Source organism: Equus caballus, chromosome 21, assembly GCF_041296265.1.
Source record: "Equus caballus isolate H_3958 breed thoroughbred chromosome 21, TB-T2T, whole genome shotgun sequence".
NCBI classification, from domain to species: domain Eukaryota; kingdom Metazoa; phylum Chordata; class Mammalia; order Perissodactyla; family Equidae; genus Equus; species Equus caballus.
The window spans coordinates 35145641-35164921 of NC_091704.1; the positions used below are offsets into that span (position 1 = coordinate 35145641).

General features: G+C 46.1%; 2 protein-coding genes across 2 annotated transcripts; one reads left to right on the plus strand and one right to left on the minus strand.

Moving 5' to 3' along the window:
• Nucleotides 1-1600: 1600 nt before the first annotated feature.
• Nucleotides 1601-14354, minus strand: ISL1 (ISL LIM homeobox 1). Its single transcript, XM_001916545.5, has 6 exons — nt 13512-14354; nt 12500-12689; nt 9527-9786; nt 7408-7694; nt 5983-6150; nt 1601-3936 (listed from the first exon to the last, which is right to left on the minus strand). The coding sequence occupies exons 1-6, from the start codon at nt 13537-13539 to the stop codon at nt 3820-3822; spliced, it is 1050 nt and encodes a 349-aa protein (XP_001916580.2). The 5' UTR covers nt 13540-14354; the 3' UTR covers nt 1601-3819.
• Nucleotides 13571-18901, plus strand: LOC111769618 (uncharacterized). The gene is made up of 5 exons (XM_070246279.1): nt 13571-13584; nt 13659-13775; nt 13849-14234; nt 17540-17633; nt 18228-18901. The coding sequence occupies exons 1-5, from the start codon at nt 13571-13573 to the stop codon at nt 18298-18300; spliced, it is 684 nt and encodes a 227-aa protein (XP_070102380.1). The 3' UTR covers nt 18301-18901.
• The last annotated feature ends 380 nt before the right edge of the window (nt 18902-19281 follow it).

The following is a 19281-nucleotide window of genomic DNA, read 5'->3' on the forward strand; positions in this document are numbered from 1 at the left end:
AGTTTAACAAGTTGATCAGGGTGAATAGCAGCAGAGCATCACAAAGTCATCTATTTAATCTTGAATTCCAAAAAAAGTTGTGAATTGGTAAGTGGGTACACCCACAAAGAATCCCAAATAACCAGAAATGTTATTTCAACGAAGAAATAAATCTCTTCAAATAGGATTCTAACTTAGAAAGAACCCTTTTTAATGGTAAGAAAACCAGGTCCATTTGATGAAAGGGAAAGAGAGAGGAAGTAGAGTGAAATGGAAGATGTCATTGCTCTGAAACAATAGGGGAAAAAAATCCTGTCTTTAAGAGTATAGATATTGATAAGGATGCCCTGATTTAAGAAGAGCGTCCTAGATGGTTTTATTTGCATTAAATTTTAGCTCGCAGAAGCTGGAGGAAATGAGTCATAATGTCCAGAGGAATAAGAGGAGGGAGGCTCGAAGATAATAGCAAACAGGAGGAATTTCAATAGAGCACAGCTCAAAACTCCGTCTCCAGGGGTATGCAGGGAAAAGGAGAGTACGTGTAAGAGATGGTTTGCAAACAAGAAGACATTTCAGCTACACATTTTAGAGCACCTGCTGAGGAGTCTAGAAGGGAACACACCTTTCATATGAATAATACAAGAACTAGAATGCCATCGACCCATCAATCCATTCTCAGCCATCAGGCAACAAATATCTTGAATCTACCAAGTGAAACCAAATCATTCCTCACTCCCCTCCCAAATTACTGTACTTAAATTCAAGCTGTGGACTTCAGAATAGACTGACATCTATATATGTAAAACATCACCCCCCCCCATACACCTAATCTTAGAAATAAACGTCAGGATAAAAAAGCATCATAAAGATGTGTGTCTCACTTAAGTCCTCCATTGCATTCAAACCTCAAATAAAGTTTTTTTCCATCTCTAGGTCCTAAGGTTCTCAAGAGTCCACCAGCGGCTATGACCAGGGACTGAATGGTTTCCAAACTAGGGCTTGGACGATCAGTAACTTTGCACGCTTGACACCAATATTCACGTTGGACCTGCCATTCTTGCACTAATTAGCCATCCCAGATATGATGGTGAGGAAAAAGTAAAACTGAAAAGGCAGGCAAATAAAAATACTGAACGGGAAGCTAAAAGAGTCAAGTCTAGCGTAAAAGATTAGAAGAGAGAGACGGGACAGAAAAGGGGGGGTGGGCAGCCTTTCCCGGAGAAGATCCGTGTAAGTTAAGACATAACTCCTGTTTTTCTCAACAGACGACTACAAGCCATTATTACCGCCGGCCAAATTATTACCCCTCTGTCAAGAATTAGACACAACAATCAAAGTAATCAACGGGCATGTCTAATGCACTGTAACATTTTCAATGCAAAGTTTGTTTTCTCTCTGCCCCCACGTTAAAGCCTGTAATTAACCCGTTATGTAGAACGATGCCAAACAAAAGCCTAATTGAGGCTCGTTTCCCGACTTGCCGCAGGTTTGGAGAGGGTGAAAGCGACTTGAGAGCTGGGGAGCCGCGGGGCTCGCCCGGTCTCCGTCTCCGTCTGGGCCTCCGCCCCGCTCCTGGTCAGGGGTCCGAAGGGGCACACGCCACAAGACACACCATTAGGGTACGTTAGCGTTCATGTTTATTAAGAGTTGTTAGATATTTAAAACGGCGTTACACTCGCGCTTACAAATGAATCTAGTTTCTAAAGAGTCAAAGTATCATCCTGTGGGGGAGGAAGGAGAGGGGACAGGGTGGAGCCCCAATTCCTAACTCTACACCCGCAAATGAAGAAGCACCGATAAGCCTGATTTCGGGCAGGGCCATTTATCCATCCCTGGGTTCTGGCTCCCGCACAGGAACTATTGCTAAACATCAAGGGGGAAAAAGTTGTTAAAGGGCAGTCCACGTAACTGCGACCGCCCGCCGATGGGGGCCTGCAAAGCACGCGACCCGGCCCCCATCCCATAAAAGGCGGGTCCCCAACGGAGCCTCCGCCGCGGTTCTCCGCCCCAGCCAGTCACCCTTCCAAGGGTTTTGGAATTGGAGTTGGGGGGGGAAGGAGAGACGGGGGAGGGTAGGAAACAAGGTCGGGGAAGCAGAGTTGGGGAGAGAGGCAAGAAAAGACACACACCGACTGGTCTGGGAAATGCTGAAAAAAACTCTCTCCTCTCTGGGCCTGTTCTTCCCGCACAAATAAAGCAGCATTTCTCAATCGGCTGACAGCCGCCACTGGTAAATAATGGTCATACCTCACTGACTCGGCAGAAAGCCTCTCTTTTAGCAAGAGCTTATACTTGAAATATGGGTGATTTCAAGAATCCTAAGCAGGAGCCTTTGGTATAAAGCACTTACTCTAAGAAAATAAAATAGTGACTCGGAATCAAAACCCATTGCAAGCAGGATCCTTTTCCTATTTTGAGAGCGGTCGGAAGTGGGGCAAGAAAAGAGACAAGAGGAAGGAAAGGTGGGGAGCAGGACAGAGGACAGCATCTCATTTTCAAAAAACCAGTAACATTATCACAGCTGAGAACTGAAGACTTTCAACCAGTTTTGATCCAACTACTGAAAAGTAAACTTGCAAGTTCAACTTTAAGTATTTGCAGTAAAATATCACACCTATTGTATGTCAGTTTACCCCATTCACATGCAGTCCTTAATTTCAGACACTTTAACGGCTTACTTGTAAACATATAAAAGAGGGACCCTGAATCATTGCATTTATTTATTTATCTATGCCAAATGTTTATTAGTGAAATAGTCCTGAAGATATAATTCTACATATGGCGCTTTGATTTCACATAATATTTAAGAAAAGAGACAAAACACATAGAATTAGACATATAATTCAAAGACCACGGTACAACCTTTATCTCTTTTTTTTTTACTTCAGCAAACAAAAAAATGTCAAATGACATGAAAAGTGGCAAGTCTTCCGACAATAAATAATAAATTACTTTATAATTTTTGCAATGCAAGAGCAAACAAAAAAAAAGTTTCCTTTTTTTCCTCTTTATTTCCAGAGAGAGAGAAAACAGTCATTTTAACCAATAACTATACACATCTTTGGGGGAAAAGTTCTTGGACAGACACAAGTCAAACACAATCCCGAGACGCTTGTGGCAAAATAGAGGTAACCTTGTTGCAATGCTTTATAAGACGGTTTTTAAATCTGAATTCAAAAACCTTTAAAGTCGCTTCAGACTTCTTGATAGAGGATGGATCTCAAAAAAAAGGGGGGGAGAGAGGCAAAAGTAAAAAAGAAACCAGCTACAGGACATGCTAAGAGACCCAGGATTTCAATTAACCCCTTGTTAAAGTCAACTAAAAACATCACGAACCAACGCAGCTCCACCTTCCTGAAAGGACTCTTTCAGCCAAGGAGGCCAGTTTCTCTTCCTGCTCATTTGCTGGAGCTCCTGTTTGGCAAGGCAATGACCAATATAGAAACAGCACCATTCAGAATAGGATGGACTAGAAAATCTCTATTTCTGCTTTTCTCTAGATGTGCAGTGAAATGAAAATGTTTTTTTTTTTGAGATCCTTGAATATAAATCCTCTACGTTTTAAAAACGTCTTTTTTTTTCAGTACTCCTAAGGTCATTGGATAGCGTATGTTGGGTTTGGGTTTTGTTGTTTAATTCTAGTAAAATCCCATGATTGTCTTCACAGTGTTGCTACCATATCACCTTGTCGTTAAAATAGACTTCGTGCATTTCATGGAGCATTCATTTCTCGATTCAGTTTTCATTGACTGGGTCGTTAAATACTTTTGTTTCGGAGTTCAACATTATAATTCCCACTGTCTCCAACAGGGAAAAAAAATACATCTGAATGAATGTTCCTCATGCCTCAATAGGACTGGCTACCATGCTGTTAGGTGTATCTGGGAGCTGAGAGGACATCGATGCCACTTCACTGCCAGTGGAATTAGAGCCGGGTCCTCCTTCTGAAAAATTGACCTGCATAGAAGGTTGAGAAATGAATAAAGGAGGCTGTGATCGTATTCAGAAAAGGACTGTACACCCGTCATATGTATGTACATACCAGTGTGTGTGTGTAGATAGATAGATATGTAGATAGAGAAATCTGCATATCTAGTTGAATTTTAGAAAGCCTACAAGGGAAGGAACTTGAGAAGAAATCCTCTCGCTTTCCCATCTTCCAAGAGATCTCTGCTTTAACCGAAAGTGAATTCCCAACATTATGTTCCATTAAATTATTTAAGAACAAATGTGTTTCCCACTGTAAAATGGCATCGCAAGTCTACCATGCATGCTCGAAATAAAATTATCCTGCCGGCTACATGTTGCCCTGGGAGCAGGCGATTTCTCAGTCTCTAGGCATCAAAGCTTCTCTTCTTGAGTTGGAAAATCCATAACACACGCTCAGATCGTGTGACAGGAGATTCAGAAGAGGCTCCACAGAACAATGATTAACTCCTCAGAGGGTTCACAGAGTGGGCTTTCTTCCTTGTTGTTGGTCCTGCTGCCTTTTGGCCTTTCTCTGTCTTTCTCTCTTTCTCTTTAAATCAGGCTCTTCTGAGAGAAGACCCATATATTCTAAGGTCATTGCATTATAAATATCTGGCTCCTTCTTTCAAGCCGAAAGTATTGTGCTGCTGCTGTAAAGCTCTCCGCCCTGCCCCCAGCCGCCCCCTCCTGCCTTGGCTTCGCTTCCACTGCTCTCATCTGACACTAAAGTTTCAGAAGGTGCAAACACATGGCTGCCCTAAACCCTCCCCTTACCTGCCTTCTGTGATCCAGGTTTCACTCAAGTAACTCCTAAGATTAACCTGACTTTAAAATAAGTTCTTTTTCCTAATTCCAGAGTCTACCTTCCTTTCTACCCTATTAAAATTTCCCATTGTGAGGTCAAGGGACTTCTCAAATTTGCCTAGCCTCTAGGCTGGCCCACTTACAAACATAAACCTGGGCCAACCCCTTTTAACCACTGCCCCTGGCCCATTACCTAACTATTGTCACAGAGAAAGAAAATGCCCTCCGGGTGAATAAGAGGGTAAGAAGTTAACCTCAACAAAGCCTTATTTTCAAAGAAAGGAACACGTTTTTAGGATAGATCTTGTTTTATAGATAAGATTCTATAGACGTGTTTACTATTTAAGAAAAAAATCATATGTCTACATATACCATATCACAAACAACACATATATTTAATAATCTTATTGACCTTGACCTTTAAGCCTTTTATAGGTGAAAAGTGAGTTAATTTCTCTTCTCTGTATATATAAATAAAACATATTAATGCTAAAACAGTTTTCACATCTCTCTCATTGGTAGAACTCATGTTCCTTTTGCTATACACGTCCCAGAGTATGTGACTGTGTATGACATTTGAACTCATACACTTAAAAATGTTTAAGCAGTTGTACATTTTAGATTATGATAGTCCCAGAAAGGGATATAGTAACAAAAAGTATCGATCATATCTTTGAATAACTGAACTCTTTATTGATATATCTGAAAATTGCACCCAAACAGGCACCTGCTGCCCAGTGATAATAACTTTGATTATGTATTACAACATTGATTATTATTACAATCACCTTGACTTAGGTCCTTAAATATACCAACCTCTAGGAGCTGAGAAGGGAATGAATTTACTAAGTGCTGATCAAAATGCCAAGGGGATCTCTAAAGTCCCTTCCAATTCTAAAAGTCTAAGAAGTATGATTTTTGTGCAACCCTGTACACCTTCCCATGCGTGTCTATTTAGTTGGGCATCTTGAACTTAATCCCTCAAAGTAGGCCTAAGTGATAGAAAATTCAATCTATATGGTCAAATTATGAGCTCTCACAGAAAACACTCACAAGAGGTTTGTAGTCCTTGAGTGCTTGCCTCCTCCTCTTCATCACCCCCCTTCATCTCTCCCCAACTCGGGGGCCAGGGAGGCATGCTCCCCCCTGAATCTCTCCTGTATGAAAGTTAAACCAGAATCTCCTTTCTGTTGAAGATTCAGCCTCCTCACTCCGGGAGCTGACACTTACCAGTTGCTGAAAAGCAGGCTGATCTATGTCACTCTGCAAGGCGAAGTCACTCAGGACTTTCCAAGGCGGCTGGTAACTTTGCACCTCCACTGGGTTTGCCTGTAAGCCACCGTCGTGTCTCTCTGGACTGGCAGCCACCATAGGAGTTCCTGTCATCCCCTGGATATTCTGTGAATAGGCCCCCCCAATCCCAACATGTTAATGAGCAAACTCCCTCCCTCCATTGTCTGCCCAGGCTAAGCAAATATACCCTGGTATTATCTTATCTATATAGCAGCCTTTATTGACTCACTTAATCTCCTGCACGGATGGATGTTAGCCCCAGTTCAGTGTTGTTTTATTGTGTTTTGTTTTTTTGCTTCTGTGGGCTGGACTGTTAAGTCTGCTTGGACCTTATTAAACCAAATTCTACTAGGACTTTCTTCTTTCCCCTTTCATTCACAGCTCATCCCAGTTCCTTCCATCTGCCTTCCCAAGCCATAGCATCCCAGAAGCAGAAAGCTGAGGCAGGATAGGCCTCCCTTCAGCCTCTAGACACTGTGGTTTTCCCGCAGTTGCCGTTAGTGAGAATTTTGGTTAGATTTTCTCCAGACAGTTTTCCCCCGCGGAGCCAACCCCCACCCCCAAGTGTTTGGGTCTGGAGGCTATTGTGCTATTAGGCACTAACCAACTTAGAAGGTGTCCTGGCCCAGGCTTGGCGGGCCTGCCAAGTTTAATGACAGCGGGTTTTATAGCATTTAAAAATAGGGCCGAGGCAGTAAAAATCAAAAGTAAAAAAAGAAAGAAACTCTTTAGCTTAAGTCAACCTGGAGGCCTGTAGGCTGGGTGCTGCCGGCGGCCTGGGATGACAGGGGATAATAGTTCCCTGGCTCTGACATCTCTGGAGGCCTGGGCTTGACCTCGAGCTGAGGGTGCCCCGTTTTCGCCGGGACCTCCCAGGCCTGAAGGCGCTGTGCAGGCCTCGCCCAGGGCTGGTGGTGCGCCCAGGGGACCCCCAAGGTGACCCCCTCACAGAAGCCCTGGGCTGGACAGCACACCATGGAGTTCTCCCTCCCTCTTCACTGCGATGAACTAACGGCCTGACCTTGGCAAAACCAGGGCCAGGCCCCGCTACTGCTTGCCCACGGAGGGGCGCCACGTCCTTCCGGTTCCGGGGTGGGGGCGAGGTTGAAGGTCACGACCCCACCCACGCGGGCTGAGGGCGAGGGCGCGGCTCCAATAAGTACAGGCGCCTCCGGACCACCCGGTCCTGGGCGGGGACCCTGGCGTGGGTTGCCTCTGCCCGGGCCCTGGGTGGGGCGAGGGGTCGACTCCGGGCTCCTGCTCCAGAGCAGGATGGAAACCGCGCGCCAGGCAGCCTCACGCACCTCGTGCGCCTCCTCCGCTCCCCCCTCGCATTCCCTGCCTGGCCGCAGGGCCACTCACAGTTTTGTCATTGGGCTGCTGCTGCTGGAGCTGCTTCATCATGATGCTCCGCTTCTTGTCCTTGCACCGCTTGTTCTGAAACCAGACCCGGATCACGCGCGGGCTGAGGCCCGTCATCTCCACCAGTTGCTCCTTCATGAGTGCGTCGGGCCGGGGGTTTGCGGCGTAGCAGGTCCGCAAGGTGTGCAGCTGCTTCTCGTTCAGCACAGTCCGCACGCGGGTGGTCTTCTCGGGCTGCTTGTGGACGTGGGGCCGTAGGGCCGGCTGCCGGGCGGAGATGGGCTCGGCTGCGGGACAAGGGGCGCCGTGAGCGCTGGCCCATCCCCTCGCCCGCCCTCGCCCTCCCAGATGGTGGCCAGCGCTTTGCAGCCTCAAGAGACAAAGCAGGGGCGGCAGAGGTGGGGGTAAGGGAAGCGAAAGGAAGAATAAAATCGTGTTCTCTAATCGCAGAGGTCAATGCTGAGTAATCCGGGCCCGGAACGCAGCCTCTGCCCCTGCTCTTGTCAACACAGCGTTAGCAATGGGGCGCACTTCTCAGGGTCTGTCCGCCTGCTTGCAGCAGGGGCGGCATCTTTCAGCCTTATTTCTCTCTTATTCCTCTCCTTTCCTCGGACCCAGACTGGGCCCAGGTTATACCAAGTACTCGCCACCTCCAGGTTCTTGGGCGAAGTCCACAGACAGTACTAGGGAAGGAAAAGCAGAACACTCCAGTGACGGCCAGAGACACTACACCAACCAGGAGATCTGCAACGCGAAGGCCGAGGAGGATTCTGCCAGAAAGCCTTGAACTTCAGTCCTGAGAGGACAGTCATGTCAAGGAGCTAAAGAAATTCGATATTTCGGCCATCTCTCCAGTCCCTGGTCTTCCTTAGTACTAAATCTACCTGGATGCTCCTGAGATGAGCTGACCCCAAGCAAAGGAAAACCGAAACTGTTGAGCTGCCTAGGTTCCAGATAAACGCCAGCTGGAAAGTACTCTGTTTCCTGATTCCCTCCCAATATTCCGTCCTCCTCTGTTTCCTCACAAGCAGAGCACAGGTTGCACGGAACAGAAGTTGCCACCTCTGGTTTTGCCCCCGTGCAAGGTAGTAACACATCCCCCAGGACAGAAATCTTGGGGCTGCCAGAAAGCAGAGGGGAGAGAGCTGTACTTTTCTCACCGCCAGTGTTTAGTGCGAATTGATACTTCAGAAATGCACCCAGGCAGATCCATTCATGACCGGAAGGCGGGTTTGGAAACATTGTCTGCCTTCTTACCCAGGGCCTCCTCCTGGCCAACCTTGCTCTGTTTCTACTCTCCTTCCTGGGAAAGGGCCGTCTGATCGGTATAGTACAAATCCTGCACCTTCCAGGAGCCCCTAGGGTCAGGTCAACACCTATGGGGTCAATTTAGTGTTACAGCCACAGGCCTGAAGATGAAATTGTCACCAAATCACGAAGAATGAATGGTTTAAAGAGGCAGGCACCCTTTAAAAGGCAATTACTGCAGATCAGCTTGTTGACAGTTTTAAATTACAGCTCTGTGCAATGACCTGCAGTTACTAAGACTGTATCATTTCGGGTCCATTCTTTCACAAAAGGATAAAAATAAATTCTAAAAATGTTTTGGAGTGTGGGGCAGTTTGCAAGGAAAAAGGATTTGAGAAGCTAAATGACTTAAGGCCACCTAAACTTCCTTCATTGGGTTAAAGGAGGAAGCTCCAGGGGCCCAGAGCTCCACCCCTTTAATCAGGCAGTGGCGGGCAGCATACCTGCTGAAGTCCGTTTTCAGTAAGCCACGGTTTGGAGGCCAAGGTGAACTAGAAGTACTGTTTGGACGTGTGTATACGTGTGCACAAGTGGTGTACATTCACGTGTACCCATATATAGACACACAGACGTGTAGGTATGCTGGAGGAGTCAAGGGCACAGCGAGTGCACTGAACCTTGCCGCAAAAGAGCGAAGCACAGCACAAACTGCCCCCACAACACTTCCTTTAACTGCCGGCCGCCGCCGCTGTCGCTGCGACCGCCCTGTGCCTACCAGGGTTGCCGGGCCGCCCGCGCGCTGGCAGGGGCGGCGCTGGCCTAGCACGACGCCTGCCTTCCGAGCCGGGCCTCCCTCTCCGCCAAGGAGTACCTGCCATTTGCAGCGGCCGCGCCGGGTGCAGGGGGCTGAGCGGGTCGCCGGCCCCCAGGCTGGCCCTCTCCACCACGTCGTGGTCGGCGCGGCAGAAGAGCCCGTCCTCCCGCAGTGCGAACTCGTCCCCTGGGATGAGCTGGCGACTGCAGGCCACGCAGCGGAAACACTCGATGTGGTACACCTTGGAGCGGGCGCGCATCACGAAGTCGTTCTTGCTGAAGCCGATGCTGCACTTGGCGCATTTGATCCCGTACAACCTACGCGGGGGCCGGGCCCGGGCCGGGAGAGAAGCACAGGGAGAGGGGGTCACTTCAGGCGGGCACTGCCCTGGCGCAAGACTGCCGGCGAGGCCGGCCACAACGCCCTGAGACACTGAAATCAGCATTAGCAGACTAGCCGGGAAGAGGAGGATAGAGAAGAGTCGATTTCTCTCCCTTCTCCCTCTCCCTTTCTTTTACTCCCTTTTCCTTCCCTATGAACCTCCTGTCTCCGTCCAGTACCTCTTAGTTCAGAACCCGTGGTCCATACCACGGAAAAATGTTTGATGTGTTCTAAACCTGGGCTGCTGCTCTAGCGATCAGTCCGAGGGTGGCCCCTGCAGCTCCTGGCAGGAAAGAGTCCAGGGGGACTCCAGTAGCCACTGGCCTCACACTTTCTCCTCCCTATCCTCCAATTTCTACTGCTAGAAATGTCTCAAACTGTAACAAAAACTCCTCCTTCTAAGAGAAAAAAGAGGCTGGGGAAGCAGATTGTCACCCCACTCGGTTTGCAAACAGACACAAATGCACAAGCAGAATAACAAAATGAAACCTCTGAGGGCTTCCAGATCCCTTTCTGCACCATACGCCCGTTGCAATTTTTCCCCAACTAAAGATTTTTCCTCAGGCAACAATGTTAACAAAGTTTCCTCTCCATTCTTCCGTTTATTATTATTTTAAAAATGTGCCTCTGTTCCCTCAATCTTTTTCAAATAACTGAAGCATCTACCACTGTTTCAGTTTGCCTGAGAGCTATGACCGCCCAGAAGAATGAAAAGACTCACTTCTAAGATCTTCCTCACTAACCTTTCCTTACCAAGGGACAATCCTTTTAGGTTCTGCCTAGGCGGCTCTGCCCTGGCTCCCTCTCCATGTATCAGTAATAACAGAAGCGAGGGCATTCCTACAAACGGAGAGAATGGAAGAGAGGGAAAGATCCACACAAAGCGGCGAACTGGGGCATCTCGCTCCCCCAAGGGAAGAAAGGCATTCGGAAATCTAAATGGTCTCTCTGTTCTGCTTTTACAACTACAGGATTTCAAAGGAACACACACACACACACACACACACACACACAGAGCTGAGAGAGAATGGAAAGGAAAAGGTAAAATCGATTGGCTCCTTCTGCAAAAGTGCATCCAGAATTTGGCAAATGCTGGTCTATATGCAATGGACCAAAACACTATCTCCATAGAAGTAAAGATACTCCTGGAGGTGCAAAGTGAGCTCTCCCTCTCCAGAATCTTGAGTTCACACACCAATCAAGTAAACAATGAAACCAGCTCGTTTGTCAGAGGTTAGAAGGTAGATTCAAAAGTTTTCCTCCCTCCGCCTACTCTATATGAGATCTTCCATTTCATAGGATGAGGACTTTACCTTGCCTGTGACCAAACAATTTGGAAAATCCCTCCCCTTCCTCCAGTCCCCACTTCCCCTATTTCCTCCCACTTGCCCCTCCAACCAAAGCATCAATAACCTTTTTTGGGGGCACTGTTTAGTTTTACCTATCAAGATTATTCTCTCCGCTTTATGATTTTAAAATTAAAAAAATGCTAGACACTAAGCAAGAAAAAATTGTGACTACATACTTAAATTTTGACTAAACTTTAATATATGTTCACAGCTCCAGAAACTCTATTACTTAAAGCTAATTACTTGTTAATAGCCACTGGAGAAATTTTTTAAAAAATACATAATATTTTGATATTATTTAACCTAACACTGAGAGTGTTATCGCTTCTGTTTGTTATTAAAATAACAAAATTTCCTTTAGAAATTCTACTGGCTTCCTAAAGCAGCAAATGAAGTTTCTGACATAGTACATATACACAGGTCAGAGAAAATTTGAGATTAGCGAAGCACGAAGTTTAGATGCAGAATAAACTGAAAGAAAAAGAAACTCGGAAAGTTCCTTCTGTGGTTTTACCCTTGTTAGTATGGGCAATTCACTCATTTTATCAGTTACCAGATTTTAATGTGAGAAAGGAAGCTGTTCAATTATCTAAATATACCAATTGTTCGTAGACAGATGATGGCCAATTTGATCTGCTCTGTCTAATTCATCAGCTCAGATAAGATAAGAAAGAAAAGATAGTCAGATGTCACCAAAGGGTTAATATTTAAAAAGATTAAATTTCCAGCCTTTTTGCAGGGAATATTTGGGTTGGTTTTGAAATTTTCCAGGAAGGAGCTGTTACCCTAAAAGTAAAAGGTGAAATACCTCTATTTGCTTTCAAAGTGCATCTCTAAACATGCTTAGATCTTGCATTGACATCTCCAAAGAATTTGTACGTTACTAATAAATTACTGAACTAAAGCAAAAGAAGAAAAAATCATTGCAGGATACAATAAAAAATAAACCTTTTTTTTTAAGTTTAGAAACCCCAATTTATCCATCTCTAAATTTATTTTTTGGAAGGGGGAGGGTGGAAGAGGAAAATAATTTGAGCATCACAAATTCCAAGAGCAATTAAACAAGCTTCAATACTATGCAATTTAGGAAAACCACCACTGAGTTTGGGGGGGGTTCCCTAAAAAGTGAAATGAACAGTATAGTTTAATTTACATAACTCACTTAGATGGTAACTTTAGCATGCTGGACCCCACTAAAGCAAACTTCCCCCAAAAGACAAAGCCACATCAAATAATAAACAAGGAGTGGGGAGAGACAGGGAACTCTCACAAAATTAAGCAAGCAGTATAAATGGCGTACCTGATATAATCTCTTTTACAGTAGGTTTTCCCATCTCTAACAAAGCACGTACAGCTCTCGTCCAAATACTGATTACACTCCGCACATTTCAAACATGCCGCATGCCATTCCAAATCCGGAGAAACCCTCAGAATATACTGATCGTGAATCTGATTGCCGCAACCAACACATAAGGAAATCAGACGTTTTTCTGAAATGAAAATAAATACATGATTGACTAACCGTTTACTTCCTACAGAGATAAACACACTTTTAGTGTCGTTCTCTTATAGGGCGTACTCTGGGAGGTTTTTTTTTCTTTCTTTCTTTTTTTTGAGTATTGCACTTTGGGATGGTAATTGAAGTGTGCCATCAAAACCTTGACTCATTTTAAAAAGGAGGTGGAATATATGTAAAATGCGATTTGAGTAGTCTACGTTTGTAAGCCTAGCACGCAATCAAACCCGTTCATTTTGTATTTCTTTTTCCTCCCTCCTCCCTCTTTGCCATAATCATCGGGAAAGATTATGGATAAGTCAAGTCAAAGAAAAGGTTTTGACTAGAAGCGTTAAGTGAACGCAGGGATGTCTATATTTTCCATGAAGCATGCTCTTAAATAGCACACAGGACTGGATATTGTTAGGAAGAGCAGACATCAATACAGTTGTCACTAGTTCTTTTTTGCAAGTCTAATGCTAATTCAGATCTCCGGGTATTGTATGTGCAGGCAGACCTTTGCAACAGAATAACCTTCTCGGAGAGCTCAGGATTCCCGAGGAGGAAACCACCGCTTAGCACTAGAAGCCTAGGGTTTGGAGGGCACACAGGCGAATTCAAACACAAGGTACGATCAGTTTCCCGAAGATCGGAACCAACAGCAAGCATGCAGGCGTGGCGGCAAAAAGAATAAGCCACCTTTTCTCTCTCTCTAGGCAATGACTCCAACTCCGAAGAGCCCTTGGCACCCGTGCCTGAGAGAGACCCCCGCACAAGAACAGCACACCGAGCCCCACAAGGTAAAATAGCCTCTTACTTTTTGGTGGATCTCCCATGTCTCCCATATCTGTAAGAGGGAGTAATGTCCACAGTGAAATGGTGGTTGTACAGTTGGTGAACAGCCCACAGAGAGGATGCTGGAGCTGTGGCTAAGTGGGAAATAGTGGCCCCTGGGATTGCCAAGGCTGAGAGAGCCGCTGCCCGGCTGCGCCGCGCCCTCGCGGATCGGGGAGTCCAATTTAAGCCGGCGGAGTTGGCGGAGCGGAGGCGCTGCGGCGGCGGCGGACTCGGCGCGGCTCGGGCACCTCTCTTCCTTATCTCTTACTCAAACTTCTCTGCTCCAACTCAGCTCCATCGCCATTGGTCTGACGCAGCGCGCGGGGACGTCAGGCGAGCGCCGCGCCCATTGGCTGCGGGGCGCGGGGCGCAGCTGTTCTGATTATCATATTTCAGCCTCGTCGCTGCCGAGCGCCACTGACCGCTCGGCGAGCCCGCGGGAGAGGATTAGGGCTCCCGGGGCAACTTGCTCGGGGCTCAGACCGCTCTCCCCGGCTGCTCGGGCTGCCCGGCTGCTCTGGCTTTTGGCCTCCCTCTCCTCCTCCTCCTGCCCCCTCCCGCGCTCCTTCCCGGCCGCGCCGCCAGCGCCCTCGCCTCCTGTCGCGCTGCTCCTCCGCCCTGCGCTCCTGGGGTCCCCGCTGTCCGGCTGGCCGTGTTGCGCGCGGGGCTCACTTTTCTGCCGCCGGTGGCGAGTGGCTGGTGGGTAGGTCTTCCTGATGACGAGGTCCCTCCTGGGCCCTAGGAAAAGGGGCGTCTTGGAACAAGCCGTTTGGCTCGGTTTGGTCTCGCGCTTTGGCGCACAGCTCCGGGCCTGGCCCGGCTTGGCTGCCGGGGAGGGTGAGTTCCCTAACTGGCTGCGCTTGTCGCGCTGGGAGCTGCATAGGGGAAGAAGAACCGGGAATGGAATGAATAGACCCAGAGGAATTGTTCGCTACTGCTACCCCAGCACCCCGTTAACCCCTACCTCAGATCTCCAAAAACTTAGGGTGGGAGGAAAGCGGCGCTTCTTGCCTTAGCGGAGAATCAGGTTGGAAGCGGACAGGTAAAACCAAGGTGACTCCGCAGGCTGCTCTCTCTCCTTCCCCTCGAGGTCTGCTTTGCAGTTAACTCTAGAATTAGGAAGCGCGCTAACCTGAAGCCAAAGATCGAAATGATTTTCCAGTAGTTTACAGTTTGTAAAACGATTATATCCTGTCCACTTCTTCTGTTTGCTAGTCTCCTGCCCTTTTTTGAAAGCAAACGTGTGCAATTAACTGGTGGTGTTTTGATAATTAAAAGGACAAATCTCCATGTCTCTCTAGAGATTTTAAAAAATACGTTAGTCTTAAGGCGTCAGTAGGGAGGGGTCTCATACAGAAGAATAGTGAAATACCTATTTGACTTCACTGGGTATGTTGATCTGATATTTTTCTCTCGGGAAACAACCTAGAGAGAGAAAAATGTTGGCTGCAACTCGCCGGTAACCTTTTCCAATAATTTCTTACATGTTCCCGTCATCTCTGCAGTCTCTCAAAAACAAAGTCACAGGAAGGCCACGAAGAACCCCCACACTTCTCCCCAAGCTTCTAAATAGCTATTCGTTATCTAATGCGACTGCAGTTTTATCTGAAAAGGCTCACAAACCCAAGCAGTAGAAGGCTTAATTTCGGTGTCTTGTTGCCGCGAGAAAACCTGGTGTGTTAGGAAACTCCTTTCGTTCTATCTTTCCTCAGATCTAACCCTTGATAAGAGCTATGAGCCCTTAGCTGGCCTCAGTGGCTCGGTTTGCATGATTATGCTTCTCCAGAGGCAAAGAGAAGCTAAGATGCGGGAGTTTACTCCTGAACTAGTGGGGCTATACCAAGAACACGTATTTGTTTTGTTTTGTTTTCTCTGAAGGAAGATTTCTAACTGGATCCCATCCCTTCTGTTTTTGTTAGAAGTTATATCAGAGTGCGTGTGTGAAATCGAAAGTTGGCTAGACATAGGTTGATAAATTTATCAGATTTTTTGTGCGTTTTGTTTTGTTTCATGGGGGTTTTTGGTCCAAGTTTCTAGTCTGGTTTTATACGTGTGGAGCCTTTTGTCAGGCTGCTTTTGCAAAACTGATACTGATAATCACAACACGAAGCAAGTCTTCCGGTATATGGGCATGTTACCCCAAAAAGAGAACCTAGTTGACTGGAGTTAAAAAAAAAAAAAAGATACAACTATAACGCCAGAAAGTAAATAGAGGATTTTCTACAGTCGTATTCCATTATGCCACCTTTGTAACATGCAGTTAAACAACAGACGCTGCCAGAAGCCTGATGACTTGTATTTGAGATCCACAAAGTACCCTCACTACCCATCCTTCTTCACACCAGATGCGCGCACACAGTGTGGTGTTTTAACTCCCTAAACTAATAAGCTGTTCCAAAGAATTATTGCTGCTGATGATAACAATTCCGGATAGAAAAACTGCCATGTGGCTTGGAGGAAACCTTTAGGAATGGGCAATTTCACTATAATGCTGAAGGCAACATTTTATCCTTGTTTTCAGCCCCCACTGTTGTTGTAAACAAGTATTTTCTTACCAAGTTCCTAAGCTGATAGAGGTAAAGGTCCTGTAGGAGACACCGCCTGCTAAGGGGGGAAATTTGAGAGAAGTGAGTAATTATGTTGTGCCATGATGGTTGTGCTGTGGAGTTCTCTGTGTCTGTTGCTAATACACTTTGCATTAAAATTAAAGTTAGGATAGCAGGCATATTGTTTCACTTCACCTTGAAGTTCAAATGTAATTACAGATTATCCCGCTGTTTCCTTAGCTGATTGCAATAGGTGCATTTAATGAATCAAATATATCTGTAAAAAAAATGGGCAATATTTTTATAGAATACATCAAACAGTGATTAGCAATATTTCCTCCAGTACTTGATCACAGGAGCGACCTCTTGTGTTCAAAGGGAGGATTAGACCCTGTCCTGTCAAACATGGACTCATTTTGACCTTTGCCTATTCTCTTAGGTCAAAAATATATCCTTCAAAATATCAGTTTTCTGAATCCCCTGGTTTGAACCCCTATATTGACGAAAGAAAAACCAGAATATTAGTAGTTATTCAATATTTGTCCCTATTATCTCCAGGCCACCCAAATATACTTTACAGTGTCTTTGACTATGAAAGAGATGCTGAGATTTAGTAAGTTCCTCTTGAGTCTGTCACATGTGCCCACGTGCACTTGCATACACTTTCCAAAAGCCGCTGTGACACCTAAAACTCCTGGTAGGCTCTTACGTCTGTATTTCTGTGTGCTGCTGCTTTCTGTCTCTGCTTTAATTAAAATTTAAACATTCTGCATCAAACTTAATGCCAGGTACACATTCCTGAACAAATATCATGTTCTCAAACTACTTTTCAAAAATCTAAATAGGTTTGAATTGCAATTGAAAAGTAGTGTTACATGTTTAGAACTTATTTATTGCCCAACAACCTCTGGCAGACAGAAATGAACTTTAAGTTGGCTCTTTGGGAAAGTATGTACAGAAAGGGAGAAGACTTCTTCTTCCCCAACTAAACGAGATTGGAAAGGAAAGGGGGTTTGGGTCAGCTTTTCCTGAACTATGGATTTGTTTGGGAACTTATTCCCAGGGAGGTGATGCTCTGTTTAGCCCACATCAGAATCTCATTTGAAAGGGTGGGATAACAGTTGGACTGCCAATTTGCATGAGTAAGGTATTCAGGTGGAAAACTATAACTGAAGGATTTGTATTTTCCTGATATCCACAAACTTGTAATTTGGGGATGAAAATGAGACATGAACATATTTTCTTCACCTCAGAAAATAGATATGGAATGTACCTCATTCCCCCTTCTTGCTTTTACTTATTCTGTATAGTCTAATCATGGCTACGTAAACCATCCATATCTTAAATCACGTCCAAAGGTCAGATAAAATTATATGCGTTTCAAAGGGAGTCACGGTTAACCATTTACATTCCACCCAGATCAGGACTGTGGGTGTTTACGGCTCATTTGCCTCTCTTCCAGTTCTTCTTGGTGACGGCTTATTGACGATGAATCAAGAGAATCTGCGCTCTAATTTCAGAGAAAAAGGGAAGGGATCTTCTTTATGTACCATTGGGTATGAAATGATTATCTTTTTCTTGCCGTCTTTTTTTTTTTTTTAAGTAATACTAAGCAATGATAATACTGAAGGCAGTTAACAACCCCATAGTTGTGATTCCCATTTTATTGCCAAGAACTCCTGCTGTGACTGTTGTTTTGTTGAGTGTCAGTTGCTTTATTAACCAGTTAAAACAATCTAGGTGAATTGGCAAGAATTTTTTTTCTGCACGCAGAGCTTCCTAGCCTACGGTTCTTAGTTCAGGTAGTTGTTTCTGTCCCCAGCGTTCCTGGCAGACGGCAGCCCGGGAGGCAGCGTTCCTGTGCGGTCTGCTGCTCGGTTCTCAGCCAAGATAGAATTCCACGCTCCCGGCAGCGGCGAAGCCACAAACCTCAGATCAGTGTTGAGAATGCGAGGTTCCGCACCTCGTTGCCGGTAGCAATTCGGCCAAGCGAGGACAGAAATTTGCACCCTTCCTTTAACATTGTGCTTTTGGAAGTGTTTATTATGATTTCACAAAAGCAGCTGGCAGTGTCACGCGAAACCTTTCTCTTCCTTTTTTCAGTTTTTTTTGTTTTTGTTTTTTTTCTTTTTGAAACTCGAACTGACTAGGAACAGGCAATTTTCATCTGCGCCGGAGTTCTGCGTGGAGCCCAGGTTGCAGCCAGTGAGTGCAATGTGCTGACTAAGAGGTTCTGGCCCAAGGACGCGGTGAACCCTGCATCTGGCGAAGCCTTCATTAAATGTATCGGATTCTCGCTGGGGTAGTTGGAGTCTGGAGAGGCGAAAAAGCTTGATCTCCCAAGAACTGGGCGGTTCGGCTAAACGCTACCACATCTGCACTGAATCTAGCAAAACACCCAGGGGCCCACCAGAGCTCTCGGGAAAGCCGCGGCAAGTTAACTCAGTGTAGTTGATCAAATGACATTCTTTCTGAAAGAAATGACACCCTTTCCCCCACTGCAATCCTGCAGCTCTGAATTTAGCGCCAAAGGATTGACTTCCACCGCTGGCTGGAGGTTTACGGGGAACGAGCGGGGGAGGGGAGGCGAAGGTACCTTGGAGGAGGTCAAGAGGAGGAGGAGAAGCAGCAGCAGAAAATTACCAGCCAAGCGGGGGAGGGAATTGGAAGCCCGGAAATCTACCAGGATGCCTCAAATAACCTTGCCTTAAGTCTCAGAATTCAGCACTCGAAAAACAGCCTCATAATAAGGTGTCCTCGGGTGGGCTGCGGAGGTGATGCCAAGAGTTATAGCTACTTTCTATGAATTAAACTGGTGACTAAAGCATGTCGGGCCGTTTAGTCTAGCTGAGATGCGTGGGTGGGGGCTGTTTTTAAGGTGAGGGGCAATCACTGGTGGCATCCACAAGCAGATTCTCAGGGTAGAAGAGAATGTGGTGTCAGGGCTGGAGGAAAATCTTCAAGTCGCAGTAAATGGCTAATAAGTTCGGGAGATAAGATTTAGGGACAGTTTTGAAGGTCGCCATCTGCTTGGAGGTGAATGAGAGGATGAGGTCCTGGTGCGTGTGCATTTAGAATCATCTGCGCCTCCGGATCCAAGCTGGTAAGGTAACTCAGCAATTCTTTGTGACTTACGGTTGAGAGAAGAATTCGTCCCGCCCCTCTACCTGCTAAATGCCAACTGAGAAAAGGGGCCCAGGAGAC